At 39.2% G+C, this 18,469-nt stretch overlaps 1 protein-coding gene across 2 annotated transcripts; it reads left to right on the top strand.

Annotated features, from left to right (window-relative positions):
- The first annotated feature begins 4,418 nt into the window (after positions 1 to 4,418).
- On the top strand, positions 4,419 to 17,909 carry LOC133540204 (endonuclease 8-like 1). Of its 2 annotated transcripts, XM_061882780.1 has the most exons (8): positions 4,419 to 4,467; positions 9,605 to 9,662; positions 14,270 to 14,378; positions 14,446 to 14,530; positions 14,620 to 14,741; positions 14,818 to 14,845; positions 14,927 to 14,997; positions 15,062 to 17,909. In XM_061882780.1, the coding sequence occupies exons 2-8, from the start codon at positions 9,655 to 9,657 to the stop codon at positions 15,446 to 15,448; spliced, it is 810 nt and encodes a 269-aa protein (XP_061738764.1). In that variant the 5' UTR covers positions 4,419 to 4,467; positions 9,605 to 9,654; the 3' UTR covers positions 15,449 to 17,909. The 2 variants fall into 2 exon arrangements, with proteins under 2 accessions (XP_061738764.1, XP_061738765.1); XM_061882781.1 differs by lacking the exon at positions 4,419 to 4,467 and having other exon boundaries at positions 9,323 to 9,662.
- Positions 17,910 to 18,469: the final 560 nt, after the last annotated feature.

The raw sequence follows: 18,469 nt of genomic DNA, 5'->3' as shown, positions 1-18,469 counted from the left end.
TGCACACCGACACAGTGTTTGGTTCATTGAGCTCGACGCAGATGTCGATGCATCAGTGTTGTCGGGTCTCCCACTAATTATCATTCAGAATAACCAGGAATTGGGATATTGCACAGGCAGCCCATGAATACTGTGCCCTCTGGGCAACAGTAGTAATGAAATGCCCAGTCACCTGGGAATCTGGCCGCATAGTCGTTATACCTGCTCAACCAACCTTTTTAAGTTACGGTTGGGTAGTTAACATGGGCGCCAATTGCCTCATACCTTAGTAGCTGTTTAGCCAACCCTTTTAAGTTACGATTTTAAGAAGTACCAAGTGTTGAAACCGTAGGTCAGGATGGTGTGTGTAAAAGCAAAATGCCCTTGTCAGTCTCCCTGATAGTAAAATTGTGAAAGCAAACTTTTTGACGAATGCTCTAATAAATGTGACATTCAATATTGGTTTTACCGTCGACTGGTGATTTTGATGTGCTGCCCAAACAGTTAAGTAGACCGTCACTGTTCTGTAAATAGCAAAACTCTTGGACTCTGAAAGTTGTAACATGTTGAAAACTGTGAAAAGAGTAATCGCTGCAAAGAAGACTATGTAGAAGCAAGAATTTTGGAAAATCCTGGACTTTCCAAAATGGTGTAATAGTTTAAAAAATGTGGAACCATTGTATTGTTGTATCTTTATTTATAGTTGTTTTCCTTTTTTATTAAACATTTAAAAGTAAATGAGGCCATTCCTGAAGGAATTGTATACGAACGCTCCAATGCTGGGAGACTGACACAGGCATTTTGCTTTTACACACACCATTCTGACCCACGGTTTCAACACTTGGTACTTCTTAAAACCGTAACTTAAAAGGGTTGGCTAAACAGCTACTAAGGTACTAGGCAATTGGCACCCATGTTAACTACCCAACCGTAACTTAAAAAGGTTGGTTGAACAGCTATAAGGACTACGCAGCCAGTCTGCGGCCGGGCAGACCTTCGCTGCTGTTGCCCGGAGGGCACAGCATGCATGGGCTGCCCGGCGGCCGGGCAGACCTTCGCTGCTGTTGCCCGGAGGGCACAGCATGCATGGGCTGCCCGGCGGCCGGGCAGACCTTCGCTGCTGTTGCCCGGAGGGCACAGCATGCATGGGCTGCCCGGCGGCCGGGCAGACCTTCGCTGCTGTTGCCCGGAGGGCACAGCATGCATGGGCTGCCCGGCGGCCGGGCAGACCTTCGCTGCTGTTGCCCGGGCTCCTTGTGTTTTCTTTCTACTTACTAAATATATCATTTCTGTTCCAAACAGCATCACTGATGTCAACGGCAACATTTGATGATCATTTGAACAATTAAAAATCCTGCGGTATAGGCATCTTTGGCAGGAGGTGTCTTCTGCCAAGGCATTTACTCTCCTGAAGGAATAAATAAAGTAGTATCTAATCTAAATTTATTGATGTCTTGGACAATTTTTCAATCGGTGGAGAATTGTTGAAGTAATAACATGTTGAAATGACAAATGGTAATACGGAATTTCGGGAAAACAGAGAATTCTTCAACTTCCTATGCAGAAGAAAGCTTCGACGGTGGAAAAGTTAAAACGCGTTGAAAAATGTGGAAGGTGTAGTCGCCAGAAAAAGGGTGGAAATAGGGCTTCAGAAAAGCAGGAATTCTGGAAAATCCTCAATTTTTTTTGACAAGGGAAAGGGGAAGTTTGAATTTCCAGAATGGTGCAATGTGTCGAAGGTGGAATGGTTTGAATAGGTTAAAACTTCGAAATGTTGTAATGTTGTATCTTTTTTTGTCGTTATTTTATTTTTTATTTTTTATTAAACATTAAAAACTAGATGAGGCAATTCCTGAAGGAATTGCGTGTGATTGCTCCAATGCTGATGATGAACTGGAATCCCGGAATTATTTTAGCATTGTTGAAATCAAGCAGACAATTCCTGAAGAGTCTGAAAATTTTGAAGTTGGAACAGTTGGAATCAGATGGAATAAGTGGAACTTTGAAGGATGTCCCATTGACTTCAATAGGAATTTCCCCAAAACTTAGTCCATGAGTACTGTGCCTATTAGCAACATTAGCAATGACCTGCTAGTCCTTATACTTGTTCAACCAACCCTTTTAAGTTACGGTTTGGTAGTTAACATGGACTACGATTGAAACCGTGATTCAGGATGGTGTGTGGAAAAGTTAAATTCCTGTGTCAAATGTCCAGACCACAAACAACAAGATTAAATAAATATCTGTTGAAAAGTAATACTGAATTTGTCATTTGACTGGGGGCTCTGTTTGATTGATTTGTCCAAAGTCTCTGACAGTAAAGAAGACTGCCTATGTCCAGTGTAGATTAAAGTCTTGACATTACCTGACCTGTGTGATTGTTAGTGATGGGTTGATGAGGCGTTGCACAGCCTTTTGACACATTTATAAACTGTATTGATCCTGTGTCACTAAATACTGACATCTGCTGGACATTAAAATTCCCTACAGGAAATCTATGGACCAACTCAACTGACACTGATTTTATGACCTAGTATATACAATAATATAAACCAAGTCATTGAATTTCATTTAGGATCATTTCATACCTTCATTTAAATAATACTAAATTTTTTTAAATACTTTTTAGATACAGTCAATAAATAATGTGAACATGTATCATAACATGGAAATCTAAGAGAACGTGTTGTGAATGAGGATAGTTGTGGACTGGGAATTTTTTTTTACACATGTGCTCTGAATACGCACTATTGATTGATTGATTGAAACTTTTATTAGTAGATTGCACAGTTCAGTACATATTCTGTACAATTGACCACTAAATGGTAACACCCCAATAAGTTTTTCAACTTAAGTTTATGGATACCTTAACTGAAACTAAATCAATCAGCACAGCTGACCAAGCTGACCAACAGGTGTTATTATGTTGTACATTCCAACAGGTGTTATTATGTTGTACATTCCAACAGGTGTTATTATGTTGTACATTCCAACAGGTGTTATTATGTTGTACATTCCAACAGGTGTTATTATGTTGTACATTCCAACAGGTGTTATTATGTTGTACATTCCAACAGGTGTTATTATGTTGTACATTCCAACAGGTGTTATTATGTTGTACATTCCAACAGGTGTTATTATGTTGTGCATTCCAACAGGTGTTATTATGTTGTACATTCCAACAGGTGTTATTATGTTGTACATGGCTTACACACCTCCTCTTTCTGCTGTAAACATTGTGAATGATCCACTTGACACTCCCGTGGGGAAACTTTGCTTTGATCAAAAAAATAACAGAAAAATCCGCAGCTTATTCCAAAATGATTGTGTGTCTGTCTCCTATGTCATTTCCTTATGGAATAATGTTGTAAATGACATCTGTTGGACCAAAACGTGGTCCCTTCCTAACAGGTATTTACTTAGCAACAAAGTCAAAGAGATATCATTTAAAATCATCCATCGCTATTACCCTGTAAAGACTGTGATGGTTAGATACAAAAAGGACATTGATGTCACCTGCACCTTTTGTAACATGCACCCAGAGACTGTTAACCACTTGTTTTATACTTGTGAAAACACTCCATCACTATGGCAGGCATCTGTCGCTTCATCCTGGACAATATTTATGACAAATTTGTGCTTTACTTTAAAGATGTGATTTTTGATTTTACACTGTATGAACAAAAAATTGAAAAGGAATTCTACCTTTGCAAGCTCATTATTTTATTGGCTAAGTTTTATATTCATAAATGTAAGTTTCTTAATACCCGTCCTATCTTTTGTGCCTTTAAAAAAGATCTGGAACTTTACATTAAAACGCTCTCTACCTCTAACAACAAAAAAGCTGTGAAACCGATGATGCTGTGTTCCACATTTAAGTTGTTTGATGAATCTGAATAAGCCTAAGGCTTTGCATTTTGTTTATTATTTATATATATATGTTTTTATTCTTTTTTTTTATTATTTTGAACTTACAACCCCCTGGCGCTGTTTTGTACTGTTTTCATAATGTTTTATAATGTTGTATATTGTTGTTTGTCTTACTGTTTGTAATTGTTGACATTTATAAATAAACCTTTAAAAAAAAAACAAAGTGTTGGCTTTCTTCTTCTTCCTTGTTTTAGTTGAAGGTAGGCGCACTGACAACCTTCAAATGTTACGCCACCTACTGTTTCCCCGCTTCTTCTTCTTCTGACGTTAACTGATGGCAAATAACGCGTCATGTCCGCCGCCGTCTGATAGAAAGCATACATTTTCAAATCATTTGAAAATGATGTCCTAGCCAAAAAGGGCTATTTTCAGATGGACATATAAGGAGAAAATGAACTTGATGTAAATCCTGAGATCGCGAGATTTGGCACGGCACTCCATGAATCTGTCCAATCAGATTGGCTTTTCCTGAAAAACACGCATGCGCATTAAGTGGGCGGATGTAATGATTTCGATGGGAAGAAATAATATTCAGCATCGAAGGAATAACAACTGAAAGTAAGTAATACCATTTATTGTTTCTCTTTTGGTATTTATATGACTTTAACACACACCAGTTATTTGTTTTAAACTACTGGAACGTCACGCAGTTACGGAAATAGAGCTATAAATGCCGCAAGCAGCTTGCTAGAAGTTGTGATAGTTACCTCCACCGAGGTAAGTATAATAACAAGAAGTGAAATAACAATGAGAGAAATAAATGTTCAGAGAACATTTGAAGTGGAACAATATACATTACTGAACACATAATATAGAGTTTTACATTTACAAGAAGTTCCAGCTATATTCCAGCAACCTTTGTCTGTATTTATCTTCCACCCAACTCTCTCCTTTGAGGCACACATTAAAAGCGTTACTAAAACGGCCTTCTTTCATCTCCGTAATATCGCTAAAATTCGCTCCATTTTGTCCACTAAAGACGCCGAGATCATTATCCATGCGTTTGTTACGTCTCGTCTCGATTACTGTAACCTATTATTTTGGGGTCTCCCCATGTCTAGCATTAAAAGATTACAGTTGGTACAAAATGCGGCTGCTAGACTTTTGACAAGAACAAGAAAGTTTGATCACATTACGCCTGTACTGTATATACCTTTATATACATATATACATACATATATACTGTATATACCTTTATATACATATATACATACATATATACTGTATATACCTTTATATACATATATACATACATATATACTGTATATACCTTTATATACATATATACATACATATATACTGTATATACCTTTATATACATATATACATACATATATACTGTATATACCTTTATATACATATATACATACATATATACTGTATATACCTTTATATACATATATACATACGCCTATACTGTATATACCTTTATATACATATATACATACATATATACTGTATATACCTTTATATACATATATACATACATATATACTGTATATACCTTTATATACATATATACATACATATATACTGTATATACCTTTATATACATATATACATACATATATACTGTATATACCTTTATATACATATATACATACGCCTATACTGTATATACCTTTATATACATATATACATACATATATACTGTATATACCTTTATCAATCAATCAATCAATCAATCAATGTTTACTTATATAGCCCTAAATCACTAGTGTCTCAAAGGGCTGCACAAACCACCACGACATCCTCGGTAGGCCCACATAAGGGCAAGGAAAACTCACACCCAGTGGGACGTCGGTGACAATGATGACTATGAGAACCTTAGAGAGGAGGAACGCAATGGATGTCGAGCGGGTCTAACATGATACTGTGAAAGTTCAATCCACAATGGATACAACACAGTCGCGAGAGTCCAGTCCAAAGAGGATCCAAGACACAGCAGCGAGAGTCCCGTTCACAGCGGAGCCAGCAGGAAACCATCCCAAGCGTAGGCGGACCAGCAGCGCAGAGATGTCCCCAGCCGATACACAGGCGAGCAGTACATGGCCACCGGATCGGACCGGACCCCCTCCACACGGGAGAGTGGGACATAGAAGAAAAAGAAAAGAAACGGCAGATCAACTGGTCTAAAAAGGGAGTCTATTTAAAAGCTAGAGTATACAAATGAGTTTTAAGGTGAGACTTAAATGCTTCTACTGAGGTGGCATCGCGAACTGTTACCGGGAGGGCATTCCAGAGTACTGGAGCCCGAACGGAAAACGCTCTATAGCCCGCAGACTTTTTTTGGGCTTTGGGAATCACTAATAAGCCGGAGTCCTTTGAACGCAGATTTCTTGCCGGGACATACGGTACAATACAATCGGCAAGATAAGATGGAGCTAGACCGTGTAGTATTTTATACGTAAGTAGTAAAACCTTAAAGTCACATCTTAAGTGCACAGGAAGCCAGTGCAGGTGAGCCAGTACAGGTGTAATGTGATCAAACTTTCTTGTTCTTGTCAAAAGTCTAGCAGCCGCATTTTGTACCAACTGTAATCTTTTAATGCTAGACATGGGGAGACCCGAAAATAATACGTTACAGTAGTCGAGGCGAGACGTAACAAACGCATGGATAATGATCTCAGCGTCTTTAGTGGACAGAATGGAGCGAATTTTAGCGATGTTACGGAGATGAAAGAAGGCCGTTTTAGTAACGCTTTTAATGTGTGACTCAAAGGAGAGAGTTGGGTCGAAGATAATACCCAGATTCTTTACCGTGTCGCCTTGTTTAATTGTTTGGTTGTCAAATGTTAGAGTTGTATTATTAAATAGAGTTCGGTGTATAGCAGGACCGATAATCAGCATTTCCGTTTTTTTGGCGTTGAGTTGCAAAAAGTTAGCGGACATCCATTGTTTAATTTCATTAAGACACGCCTCCAGCGGACTACAATCCGGCGTGTTGGTCAGCTTTAGGGGCATGTAGAGTTGGGTGTCATCAGCATAACAGTGAAAGCTGATACCGTATTTGCGTATGATGTCACCTAGCGGCAGCATGTAGATGCTGAAGAGTGCAGGGCCAAGGACCGAACCCTGGGGAACTCCACACGTTACCTTAACGTAGTCCGAGGTCACATTGTTATGGGAGACACACTGCATCCTATCAGTAAGATAAGAGTTAAACCAAGACAGGGCTAAGTCTGACATACCAATTCGTGTTTTGATACGTTCTAATAAAATATTATGATCGACGGTATCGAAAGCAGCGATAAGATCGAGGAGCAGCAACATAGATGACGCATCAGAATCCATCGTTAGCAATAGATCATTAGTCATTTTTGCGAGGGCTGTCTCCGTGGAGTGATTTGCCCTGAAACCGGATTGAAAGGTTTCACATAGATTGTTAGACGCTAAGTGTTCATTTAACTGCTCCGCAACAATTTTTTCAAGGATTTTTGAAATAAAGGGAAGGTGAGACACCGGTCGGTAATTTACCATGAGGTCAGGATCGAGGTTAGGTCTTTTAAGAAGAGGATGAATAACCGCTTTTTTGAATGCTAGGGGAACACTGCCCGAGGAGAGTGATAAGTTTATAATATTTAGCACTGATGGACCTAATAATTCAAAGAGCTCCTTGATCAGTTTCCCAGGAAGAGGGTCAAATAAACATGTTGTCTGTTTTATTCCATTTACACGTTGTAACAATTCCTCTAATGTTATTTCCTCAAAACGAGAGAAACTATTTTGGAGGGCAGTATCCGCCGTATATACAATCGTGTCAGTGTTAATAGAACCCCGTTGTAGCTGGGACGCATTGTCTTTAATCTCCTTTCTAATGACTTCAATTTTCTTACTAAAGAATTGCATAAAGTCATCAGCTGAGTGGGTGGAGCTACTGGAAGGAGTCCCTTGTTGGGTTAGCGATGCTACCGTACTAAACAAAAATTTAGGATCGTTTTTATTACGGTGGATGAGATTTGAGTAATATTTAGCTTTAGCTAAGGTAAGCATGCGTTTATAAGTTATTAAACCATCACTCCATGCTTGATGGTGCACCTCAAGTTTAGTCGTGCGCCATTTGCGTTCCAGCTTTCTGCATAACTGTAAACCACGGGGTGCGCTTTTTTGGAGCCTTTTTTAACTTTAGCGGTGCTATGTTATCAATGGTTTCGCGCAGGGCGTCGTTAAAGTTGTTAGTGAGGTTATCAATAGAGCCCACATACTTTGGGAATGGTGCCATTACCGAGGGCAGTAGGTCAGCAAGAGTTGTCGTTGTGGCTGTATTAATGTTGCGGCTGCTATAGCAGGTATTATTATTATTAGTTTGATATACGTATATACATACATATATACTGTATATACCTTTATATACGTATATACATACATATATACTGTATATACCTTTATATACATATATACATACATATATACTGTATATACCTTTATATACATATATACATACATATATACTGTATATACCTTTATATACGTATATACATACATATATACTGTATATACCTTTATATACATATATACATACATATATACCTATACTGTATATACCTTTATATACATATATACATACATATATACCTATACTGGCTCACCTGCACTGGCTTCCTGTGCACTTAAGATGTGACTTTAAGGTTTTACTACTTACGTATAAAATACTACACGGTCTAGCTCCATCCTATCTTGCCGATTGTATTGTACCATATGTCCCGGCAAGAAATCTGCGTTCAAAAGACTCCGGCTTATTAGTGATTCCTAGAGCCCAAAAAAAGTCTGCGGGCTATAGAGCGTTTTCCGTCCGGGCTCCAGTACTCTGGAATGCCCTTCCGGTAACAGTTGGAGATGCCACCTCAGTAGAAGCATTTAAGTCTCACCTTAAAACTCATCTGTATACTCTAGCCTTTAAATAGACCTCCTTTTTAGACCAGTTGATCTGCCGCTTCTTTTCTTTCTCCTATGTCCCCCCCTCCCTTGTGGAGGGGGTCCGGTCCGATGACCATGGATGAAGTACTGGCTGTCCAGAGTCGAGACCCAGGATGGACCGCTCGTCGGGACCCAGGATGGACCGCTCGCCTGTATCGGTTGGGGACATCTCTACGCTGCTGATCCGCCTCCGCTTGAGATGGTTTCCGCCTCCGCTTGAGATGGTTTCCTGTGGACGGGACTCTCGCTGCTGTCTTGGATCCGCTTGAACTGAACTCTCGCGGCTGTGTTGGAGCCACTATGGATTGAACTTTCACAGTATCATGTTAGACCCGCTCCACATCCATTGCTTTCGGTCCCCTAGAGGGGGGGGGGGGTTGCCCACATCTGAGGTCCTCTCCAAGGTTTCTCATAGTCAGCATTGTCACTAGCGTCCCACTGGATGTGAATTCTCCCTGCCCACTGGGTGTGAGTTTTCCTTGCCCTTTTGTGGGTTCTTCCCAGGATGTTGTAGTCGTAATGATTTGTACAGTCCTTTGAGACATTTGTGATTTGGGGCTATATAAATAAACATTGATTGATTGATTGATTTATATAGTATTGGAGTGTCGAAATGACAAAAGGAAAAGCTGGAAAACGATGAAGAAGAACTGGTAAAGAAGTGGAATCAAATAAAAGATCAAGAAGGACTGTAAAGTTGCTGAGTAGACTGGTATAGTGGTGGTGCATTAAACTGGCAGCAGATATAATATGTGATACTTTCTTTTTCTTCCTGCAGTCATCCCGTCCTGCAGCATGCACCTATGTGAATGTGGAGAATGACCAGCAATGTCCAAGTAAGTTATATGTATATGCCTGTTCTTTCTTGAAGTCAATTAGTTCTGATTGAGATTTACAGATAAAAAGCTGTCCACAGTTTGTCAGGAACAAACATGAAAATATTGCTTTCTTTGACCCTGATTACATTAGCACATATGAAGAATGAAACTTCAAATAGGAGTTATCTCAGCATGTGTAATTCATGTTTTTGGAACCTTTCACCTCCAAGTTAAAGCTGGTAGGTAACATCAGGTCATGACTAAGGATGTAACAATATCAACATTTCACGGTATGATATCGTCATAGTGTTAAAGCCAGGGTAAGATATTGTTACAAAAATGTCAAAGTGTGTTAAATGACGTGGGAGGAATGTTTAGGATAAACACACTTACTGTAATTGAACACAAACATCATTTTCATATGTTGTAATCATATTTATCATTAAAAACAGGTATTTTAGGTGCAAAGGAATGGTGCAGAATTTCAAGTAACACACAAAAACCAACATTTTCAAATAAGTGTCTTTAAACTGACATAAACAGTAAACATCCAGTGTAACTAATGTAGAACAATAATGTTTCTTTTGCCAAGAAACTATACTGTGTGTCCGGTATGTTTTTTTTTCAATACAACTTGGTATTATTGTGGGTTTGATGACCTTTTTAGCACATTCAACAATACTGCCATTATAATGCAAACAGTGATCATTTTGGTCACAGTAACGGTGATATGACATTTTGATATTGTTACATCACTGCTGTTTAGTTGAGTGTTTTTAAACTTTGAACTTCCTAAGAAACTGCCCTTTGCAGTCCAAATTGTATTAGTTTGTAGAATACTGATTCTTAAGAGTTAACTAATAATTTGACTTTTAATCATGTAAATACCTCACAAATGCATATTTTCCCTCACATGAACGATATTTTCCAAATAACGGTTCTAACATATAACTCATTCTAATATATTACTCCTATTCCCTAACTTATTGTAGACATTGTGGTGTGTAGTGTCAGCAAATGTCTTATTTTGTGCATGTCCACATTTCCTCTGGTGAGCTGCAAGGGCTCTGGGTCGATTTGGAAATGGTCTGGATGAACGTGGCATGCTTTACCTTGCAGTATGCAGACTTTGTTTAAGGTTCAACTAACACGACAGTTATAGGCACAGAAATATTTCACAGCAACAATTCCTCGGCTAACCAAAGCACAAACGTTCCCATCACTCCTGCACACTTCCACTTTTTCGCCCTTCTATAATGTCCCGTTTGAACCTTGTTTTCCCACACGGCGGGTTTTCATGGGAGAACCAGTTTACTTCTCAGATGAGCCCACTTAATATTGTCAGAAAAAACACAGCGACTGGTGTTCTCGTTTGATAGCGTCACACATCACGGCATTATTGTGACAATTTTGAAATCAAAATAAGGTTATATTTAGAATAATGTTGCATCCCTCGTCAAGATCCTTTCTCATAGGTTTGGTTTGCTGTTGTGTATTTACTAATGATTGGCATTAGCATCCACAACTTTCTTTTTATAGTGTGTGTTGTATTGTGATGAGTTACATTTAACACTGTGGATGATGTGTTACCACAAACGCAGAAGATACGTAAACATGAACTACAATGCGCTCAAGATGTGGGGAAAAAGGAAATGCATTCCATTAGCTGGATTTGTATAATGTGTTCAATTTATGTCAACTTCCTTCTTGTTTTGCATGTTTTTGTCTGTTTTTTTTTTCAATGATTTGTATCTTTAGAGTTTGTTGGTTCCTCTTCTTTGTGTCAGGGGGTAGCAGCAGGGTAACACTGCATGAGGCGGTGCCCCCTGAAGGAGCCCAAAACACTGCTCTTCAAATGGAACACATCCAACCTTCAGGTGACCGTGCAGGATGTACCACTCTGGAACATCAAGCCTCTCCCCACCTGCCAGGTACACCCACCGTCTTCTGTGGCTGAATAATGTTTTGCTGTGAATTTTGTCACAAAGCAAATCCTGCTCAAATGTGACAAACTTTGGAGTGTAAGAATGTGAGCGATATGCTGAGATGTTATACGTTTTGCCTTGTGACAAAATGTTATCAAAAAACCTTTAGTGATTTGTATTCTATTTTAATTTCAGCACATGAAAATATTTCTACTTCTGACCATCGAAGAGAATGGAAAACCATTTTCCAGATCAGCCCTCATACATCCTCCTGATGGCCTAACAACTGAATGACATGTCGATGCTGAGTATGATCCATTTCAATCATTTGAGGAAGCTCTCCCTGATATAGGGGATTGGATGTACAATGACGGACATACGTTTAATGAAGGATTTGAAGATGGTTTGAGTGAGGAGTGTGCAGAAGAGTCCAATTTCAAGGACACAACAGACAAACCAATACATGACAATGCATCAGAAACCATGGCAGAGTGCCTTCTTATCAGCATGGGTTATGTAAACTGTCCTAAAGTCACAGGTAAGGCCCTAAGCCATATGCTCAAAATGTTCAAGTTGCTTTATCCCGATAGTCTGAACACAGACTGCTTAAACAGTGTGCAGAAGTTCCAAAACTTTTTTTTATCCCACTCTGCATCATCGCCTACTATATTACATAAATCCTCCAAGAATTGTTTTGGGCCAATAGAAAGTAAACAAATAAAATGCCTGCTTTGTGGGACCAGTGTGTCAGAAGAAAGGTTCTCATCCTTTTTTTAAAGTATGTACAGATTGATTTCTTGTTTACCACAGCACATTCATGTGCCAAATGGGCCCTCGTTGGTGAATATAAACATGCAGGTTTTTCTTTGCTGCAAGATAGTGTAACATATGAGACATGCAGTCATGTTATTCCCCTATTGGAAACCTCTGCAGTACAGTAGTATTCTTGGATGACATATTGGGTAAAGTTGTTTTCCTTGACTTCACATCTATGCCTGGCATAGTGATTGCAGTTCATTTCCCCAACACACTTGAAAAGTTTGAAATAATGAAGAACTGAACTGGCCTAAGAAGCCACAAATCAAATCTTTAATCATTGTTATAAATGCTCTGAAAATACACACTGATGTGATGTTGCCGTGGATTCTGTAAATATGTACTGTATATGGAGTATCACTGTTGATGATGTTTTTGCATTGTGTGTAATATTTCAGTGGCAAATATATTACATTTACTTGTTTAATAAAGCCACTGTCTTTTTTAATGAATACATAGGCCTACTATGCTACTGCATTTTAATATTAGTCCTTATGATGGTGGTTGGAGAGCCAAATATCTTCTGAAGTGGTACTTTGTTAAAAGAGTTTGAGAACCACTGCTCTAGAAAGTTCACAAATGTTAAAAGCTCTTACAAAGTGTCTTGTGATCATATCAGTATTGTTTGGGTTCAGTTTTAAATCTCACAATTGTAGTCACTGAGTTACTGTACATGACGTGTGGATAAGAAATCAACAAATTAAGTCCAACTTTATTTAAATAAACCATTTAGATTACAGACCATATATCCATATTGTCTGAATTCATTATTTTCTCCCAATGTTGGCATGAGATCAACTGGAATATGATTGAGGTATAACTAAATTGAGCCCATTAAAATGCATTTTTTTAGAAAACGGGTATATCTAACAACTCAAATAGTGAGCAGTGAGAGACAAAACCAAGTATATCTCTCACTGAGACATCATTGAGACATATTGAAAGCAATACTCATCAATTGTCTTTTTGCCGAAATAGAAAAGAGACATCTGAGAACTCAAACAGTGAGTAGTGAGAAACAAAACCAGGTGTTTCTCTCACTGAGTCATAATTGAGACATATTGGAGACCAGCTCATTCATCTCTCATTTTGGTCTTAGTTGAAATGGGGAAAAGAGATAACTATTAGACAACTATGAGATCTCTCATAGTGCTCACTGTGAGCCTTATTTCTCAGGAGATACATTTGAGAAGAATGAGAAAACTACTTTGGTCTCCCTTAGTGCTCTTTTATGTCTAGGAGATATATATAAGACATACATGAGATCTCATCTTCAATATTGCTTTGCTATGGGAAACAAGTGTTTGATGAGCATTCCTCAACTTTTTCGGTCTTTTTTGACACTCGTGCCAGCTTTTTTTAAGCATGTTGCAGGCATCAAATTCCAAAATGAGCTAATATTTGCAAAAAAAAAAGTTTCTCAGATCCAACATCAAATATCTTGTCTTTGCAGTCTATTCAATTGAATATAAGTTAAAAAGGATTTACAAATCATTGTATTCTGTTTTTATTTACCATTTACACAACGTGCTACTTCACTGGTTTGGGGTTTTGTACATGTTGACAGTACATTGCAGTGTTATTTTGTTACAGCCGTGCCCACTGTGTGAAGTACTTTTGCAAGACTCCTAGCAATAATATTACACTTCACCAAAGAGCCTGCTGTAAAAGAAATGACCATTGAATGAAGATACATACTCAGGTCACCGTGATCTGAAAAGGAGAGTGAAGAATGTTTTTGTATTCCCCAGATTCTAATCATCTTGGATGAATAAACAAGCAATTCCTAATTTCACTTGGAAATGTGTTTACTATAAAAGTGTAGCACTGTTTCCACACAAAATACCTTCTGTTTTTGGAAAGATGCCCCTGTGTGTCTTCCAGGTTGAACATTCCACCCTTTGTGCCTGCCCGGACTGTGCTGGAAGGCCTCGAGTCAGAGGATGCGTGTGAAGACAAGAAAGCTGTAAAAAAGGAGATCCATAGCAAAAAGGTCAAATAAGTACAAACAAGTATTTTACCTCGATTATTAACAGTTTATTTTGCCCAAAAATGTTAAGGGAGCCAAAAAGGACAAAATGGAAGAGGAGAATACAGACCTGCTCAGACTTTGCCACACAGTACCGCTGGAGGTGGTGAACTTAGGTAAGAATCCATGTTTCAAGGTTGATCGGGGTGGGGGGAAGACAACGACACAAAGGTGCTCCTCTTATTTAGACTTTTTGTTTATGGAGGTGGGAAAGGTTACGATCCAGAGAAGAAAGACTACTCAGGTTTTGAGGCCTGGTTGCAGTGTTACTATGTGGATGGAATGAAGTCTGTACGCGACCACAATGGCAGGACTATGTGGTTCAAAGTATGCAAACACATTTTCATACGTAACAACTATATTTGTAGCATGTATTGACTAATATAAAATGGTGTCATTTCAGGGCGATCCAGGTCCTATGGCTCCTAAAGGTAAACGCCAGAAAAAATAGTTGAGATACCATTACACATAAGAGAAAGCTTAGTGTGTCTTTATCTTTTCTCACACACCAGAATCAAAGTCTCCAAAGGCCAAAAAGAGAAAAGATACAGATGCAGACCATGATTACCCCCGCAAGAAAAAGGTATATTCAGTAGGTAATCACCACCAGCACATAGAAATCTAACCCCATTGTGGCTGTACTTCAGGTGTCCAGGAAACACAACTCTGACAGCACAGTGAAGAAAAAAGCAGCCAAAAAGCCCACAAAAGCAGCAAAGGAAGAAGAAAATGGACCTCAAGAAGAAGCCACACCCAGAAGAAGATCAGCAAACACACCTCAGCAAGAACCGAAATCCACGTCAGGCAGGAGGAAAAAGAACAATACAGAGCCAGCTGCAGGTCTGATTCTAATAATACTCCCATTTTCTGAAAATATTAAGAGCCTGATCTTTGAGGATCCAATTCCCACACACTTATCTGTGTGCGCAAACTATAAAATTGCATGTACTGTTGGTGGACGTGTTGTATGTGATCTACTTTGTGCAATTGATAGCAGCAAAAGTGGCACAGATCACCCTATTTTTGTGTACTAGAAGCATTATGTGCCCTTGGAAACACTTCTTTCCCTCTACATTCATGTTATTATGCTCTCCACACTGGAGGGGGGCTTATATTAGATTATAGCACATATCGATCATCTAACACCTTTTCTGCAATATAGAATCACAGTATGTATACTATTTGCAGCAGGAATGATCAAACTGCATATTGCAAGACATTTTTTTTAGGAGTTATACTAAATACAAAAAAAAAAAACGCAACGCTTTTGTTCTTGTTCCCAATTTAAATGAACTCAAAGATCGAAAACTTTGACTATAAACACAAAATACCTGTTCCTCTCAAATATTGTTCACAAATCTGTATACATTTGTTAGTGAGCATTTTTTCTTTGCCAAGATAATCCATCCCACCTGACAGGTGTGCCTTGAGCTGTCCAAAATAAAAGGCCACTGTGAAATGTGCAGTTTTATCACACAACACAATGCTTCAGATGTCGCAAGTTTTGAGGGAGCGTGCAGTAGGCATGCTGACTGCAGCAATGTCCACCAGAGCTGTTGCCCGTCAATTAAATGTTTATTTCTCCGCCATAAGAATAGAATAGAATAGAAAGTACTTTATTGATCCCTGGGGGAAATTCAGCACCACAGTTCGCTCACAATAAACAATGATAATAATAAATAATATAATATATATGAATAATATAAATATATTCTACATTTAAGTGCAGTCAAGGAACATATGCATTATACAGTCTGATGGCTGTCGGTGTGAAGGACCTCCTGTGTCGTTCCGTGTTGCATTTTGGGAGTCTGAGCCTTCCACTGAAGGTGCTCATTCTCTCTGCAAGGTCCGAGTGTAGTGGGTGGGAGGTGTTGTCCATAATGGCTAGGAGTTTTGCTAGACTTCTCTCTGACACCACCGCCAGAGAGTCCAGCTCCACTCCCATCTTGTTACTGGCCTTCTCTACCAACTTGTCCAGTCTGTATGTGTCCCTCACTCTCAGCCCGCTGCCCCAGCAGGCCACGGCGTACAAGAGGGCGCCTGCCACCAGCGACTCGTAAAACATCTTCAACATCTTTGTACAGACGTTGAAGGATCCTAGCCTCCAAAGGAAATATAGATCCGGCTCTGTCCCTTCTTGTAGAGGGCCTCAGCGTGTTTTGACCCATTCAGCTTGTTGTCCATGTGTACTCCGAGGTATTTATAATCCTCTACCATGTCCACATCCACCCCCTTGATGGAAAGAGGGGTCGCCAGAGTACTCCTCCTCCTTCCCAGGTCCACAACCAGCTCCTTGGTCTCCGTAACATTGAGCTGGAGGTGGTTCTTTCCACACCATGTGACAAAGTCCTCCACCAGTGTCCTGTATTCCTCGTCATCACCTTCCTCAATACACCCCACTATCGCAGAGTCATCAGAAAACTTCTGAAGGTGGCAGGACTCTGACTGATAGTGGAAATGGGTGGTGTAAATGGTGTAGAGGAAGGGGGAAGAGTACTGTAGCCTCCGGGGCCCCGGTGTTGCTGACCAGCCTGTCAGACACACAGTCCTGCAGTGGCATATACTGTGGTCTGTCAGTCAGGTAATCTACAACCCAGGACACCAAGGGGGCCTCCACCTGCATCTTCTCCAACTTCACACCCAGTAGCCCAGGCCGTTTAGTATAAGCCGCCTCCAAAGGTGTTTCAGAGAATTTGGCAATACATCCAACTGGCCTCACAGCCGCAGACCATATTGATTGGCTGAGACCTGCCACCCGGACAGCTGCTACAACAATTGGTTTGCTTAACCATAGCATTTCTGCACAAACTGTAAGAAACTACCATGAATTGATTAACGTGGACCCCGACTTAAACAAGTTGAAAAACATATTGGGGTGTTACCAATTAGTGGTCAATTGTACGGAATATGTACTGAACTGTGCAATCTACTAATAAAAGTATCAATCAATCAATCTGTCTCAAGAAAGCTCATCTGCATGCTCGTGGTCCTCATCGGGGTCTCGACCTAACTGCAGTTTGTCTTCTTAACCAACTTGAGTGGGCAAATGCTCACACTCAATGGCGTCTGGCACAATACAGAGGTTTTGGTATGTTATTATTGACAGCGAAACCACGTGCATTTTATTGATGGCATTTTCCATGCGCAGAGATACCGTCACGAGACCCTGAGCCCCATTGTTGTACTAATCACCCGAGGCCATCACCTTTATAAATAACATTTACTAACTCATGTTGCAAGGATCTGGAAGCTAAAAACATCCCAGTTCTTGCATGACCAGCATACTCACCGGACATGTCACCCAGTAAGTAATTTTTGAGAGGAATATATATTTTCTGTATAGTAAAAGTTTCAGATCTTTAAGTTCAATTCATGATAAATGGGAGCAAAAACAAAAGTGTTGCGTTTATATATTTGTTCAATACCATATTTTTCGGAGTATAAGTCGCACCTGCCGAAAATGCATAATAAAGAAGGAAAAAAAACATACAAGTCGCACTGGAGTATAAGTCGCATTTTTGGGGGGAAATTTATTTGATAAAAGCCAACACCGAGAATAGACATTTGAAAGGCAATTTAAAATAAATCAAGAATAGTGAAGAACAGGCTGAATAAGTGTAGGTTATATGAGGCATAAATAAGCAACTGCTATGTTAAGCTAACATATTATGGTAAGAGTCATTCAAATAACTAGAACATATAGAACATGATATACCTTTAACAAACTATCTCTCACTCCTAATCCATAAATCCCATGAAATCTTATACGTCTAGTCTCTTACGTCAATGAGATAAACAATATTGATATTTTACGGTAATGTGTTAATAATTTCACACATAAGTCGCTCCTGAGTATAAGTCGCACCCCCGGCCAAACTATGAAAAAAAAACTGCTACTTATAGTCCGAAAAATACGGTGCATATTTTCTAAATCAAAAAAGGAATACCATTAAAAAACAACATAAATTAATAGACTTTGGTTTAATCGGCCCTTTAAGTTGTCCAGCAGCTATAAAATGATATTGCTGAATATATATCTTCTTCTTTTTATT

Source organism: Nerophis ophidion, linkage group LG21 (assembly GCF_033978795.1).
Source record: "Nerophis ophidion isolate RoL-2023_Sa linkage group LG21, RoL_Noph_v1.0, whole genome shotgun sequence".
In the NCBI taxonomy this organism is placed as follows: domain Eukaryota; kingdom Metazoa; phylum Chordata; class Actinopteri; order Syngnathiformes; family Syngnathidae; genus Nerophis; species Nerophis ophidion.
The sequence above is the reverse complement of the archived record's forward strand: the minus strand, read 5'-3'. Positions and strand labels throughout refer to the sequence as shown.

Excerpts from the sequence above, each read along its gene's own strand:
- LOC133540204 (XM_061882780.1), top strand. Across the intron at positions 14,531-14,619 it reads GCTGGAGGTGGTGAACTTAG|GTGGGAAAGGTTACGATCCA; the intron begins GTAAGAATCCAT and ends TTGTTTATGGAG. Across the intron at positions 14,846-14,926 it reads AGGTCCTATGGCTCCTAAAG|AATCAAAGTCTCCAAAGGCC; the intron begins GTAAACGCCAGA and ends CTCACACACCAG.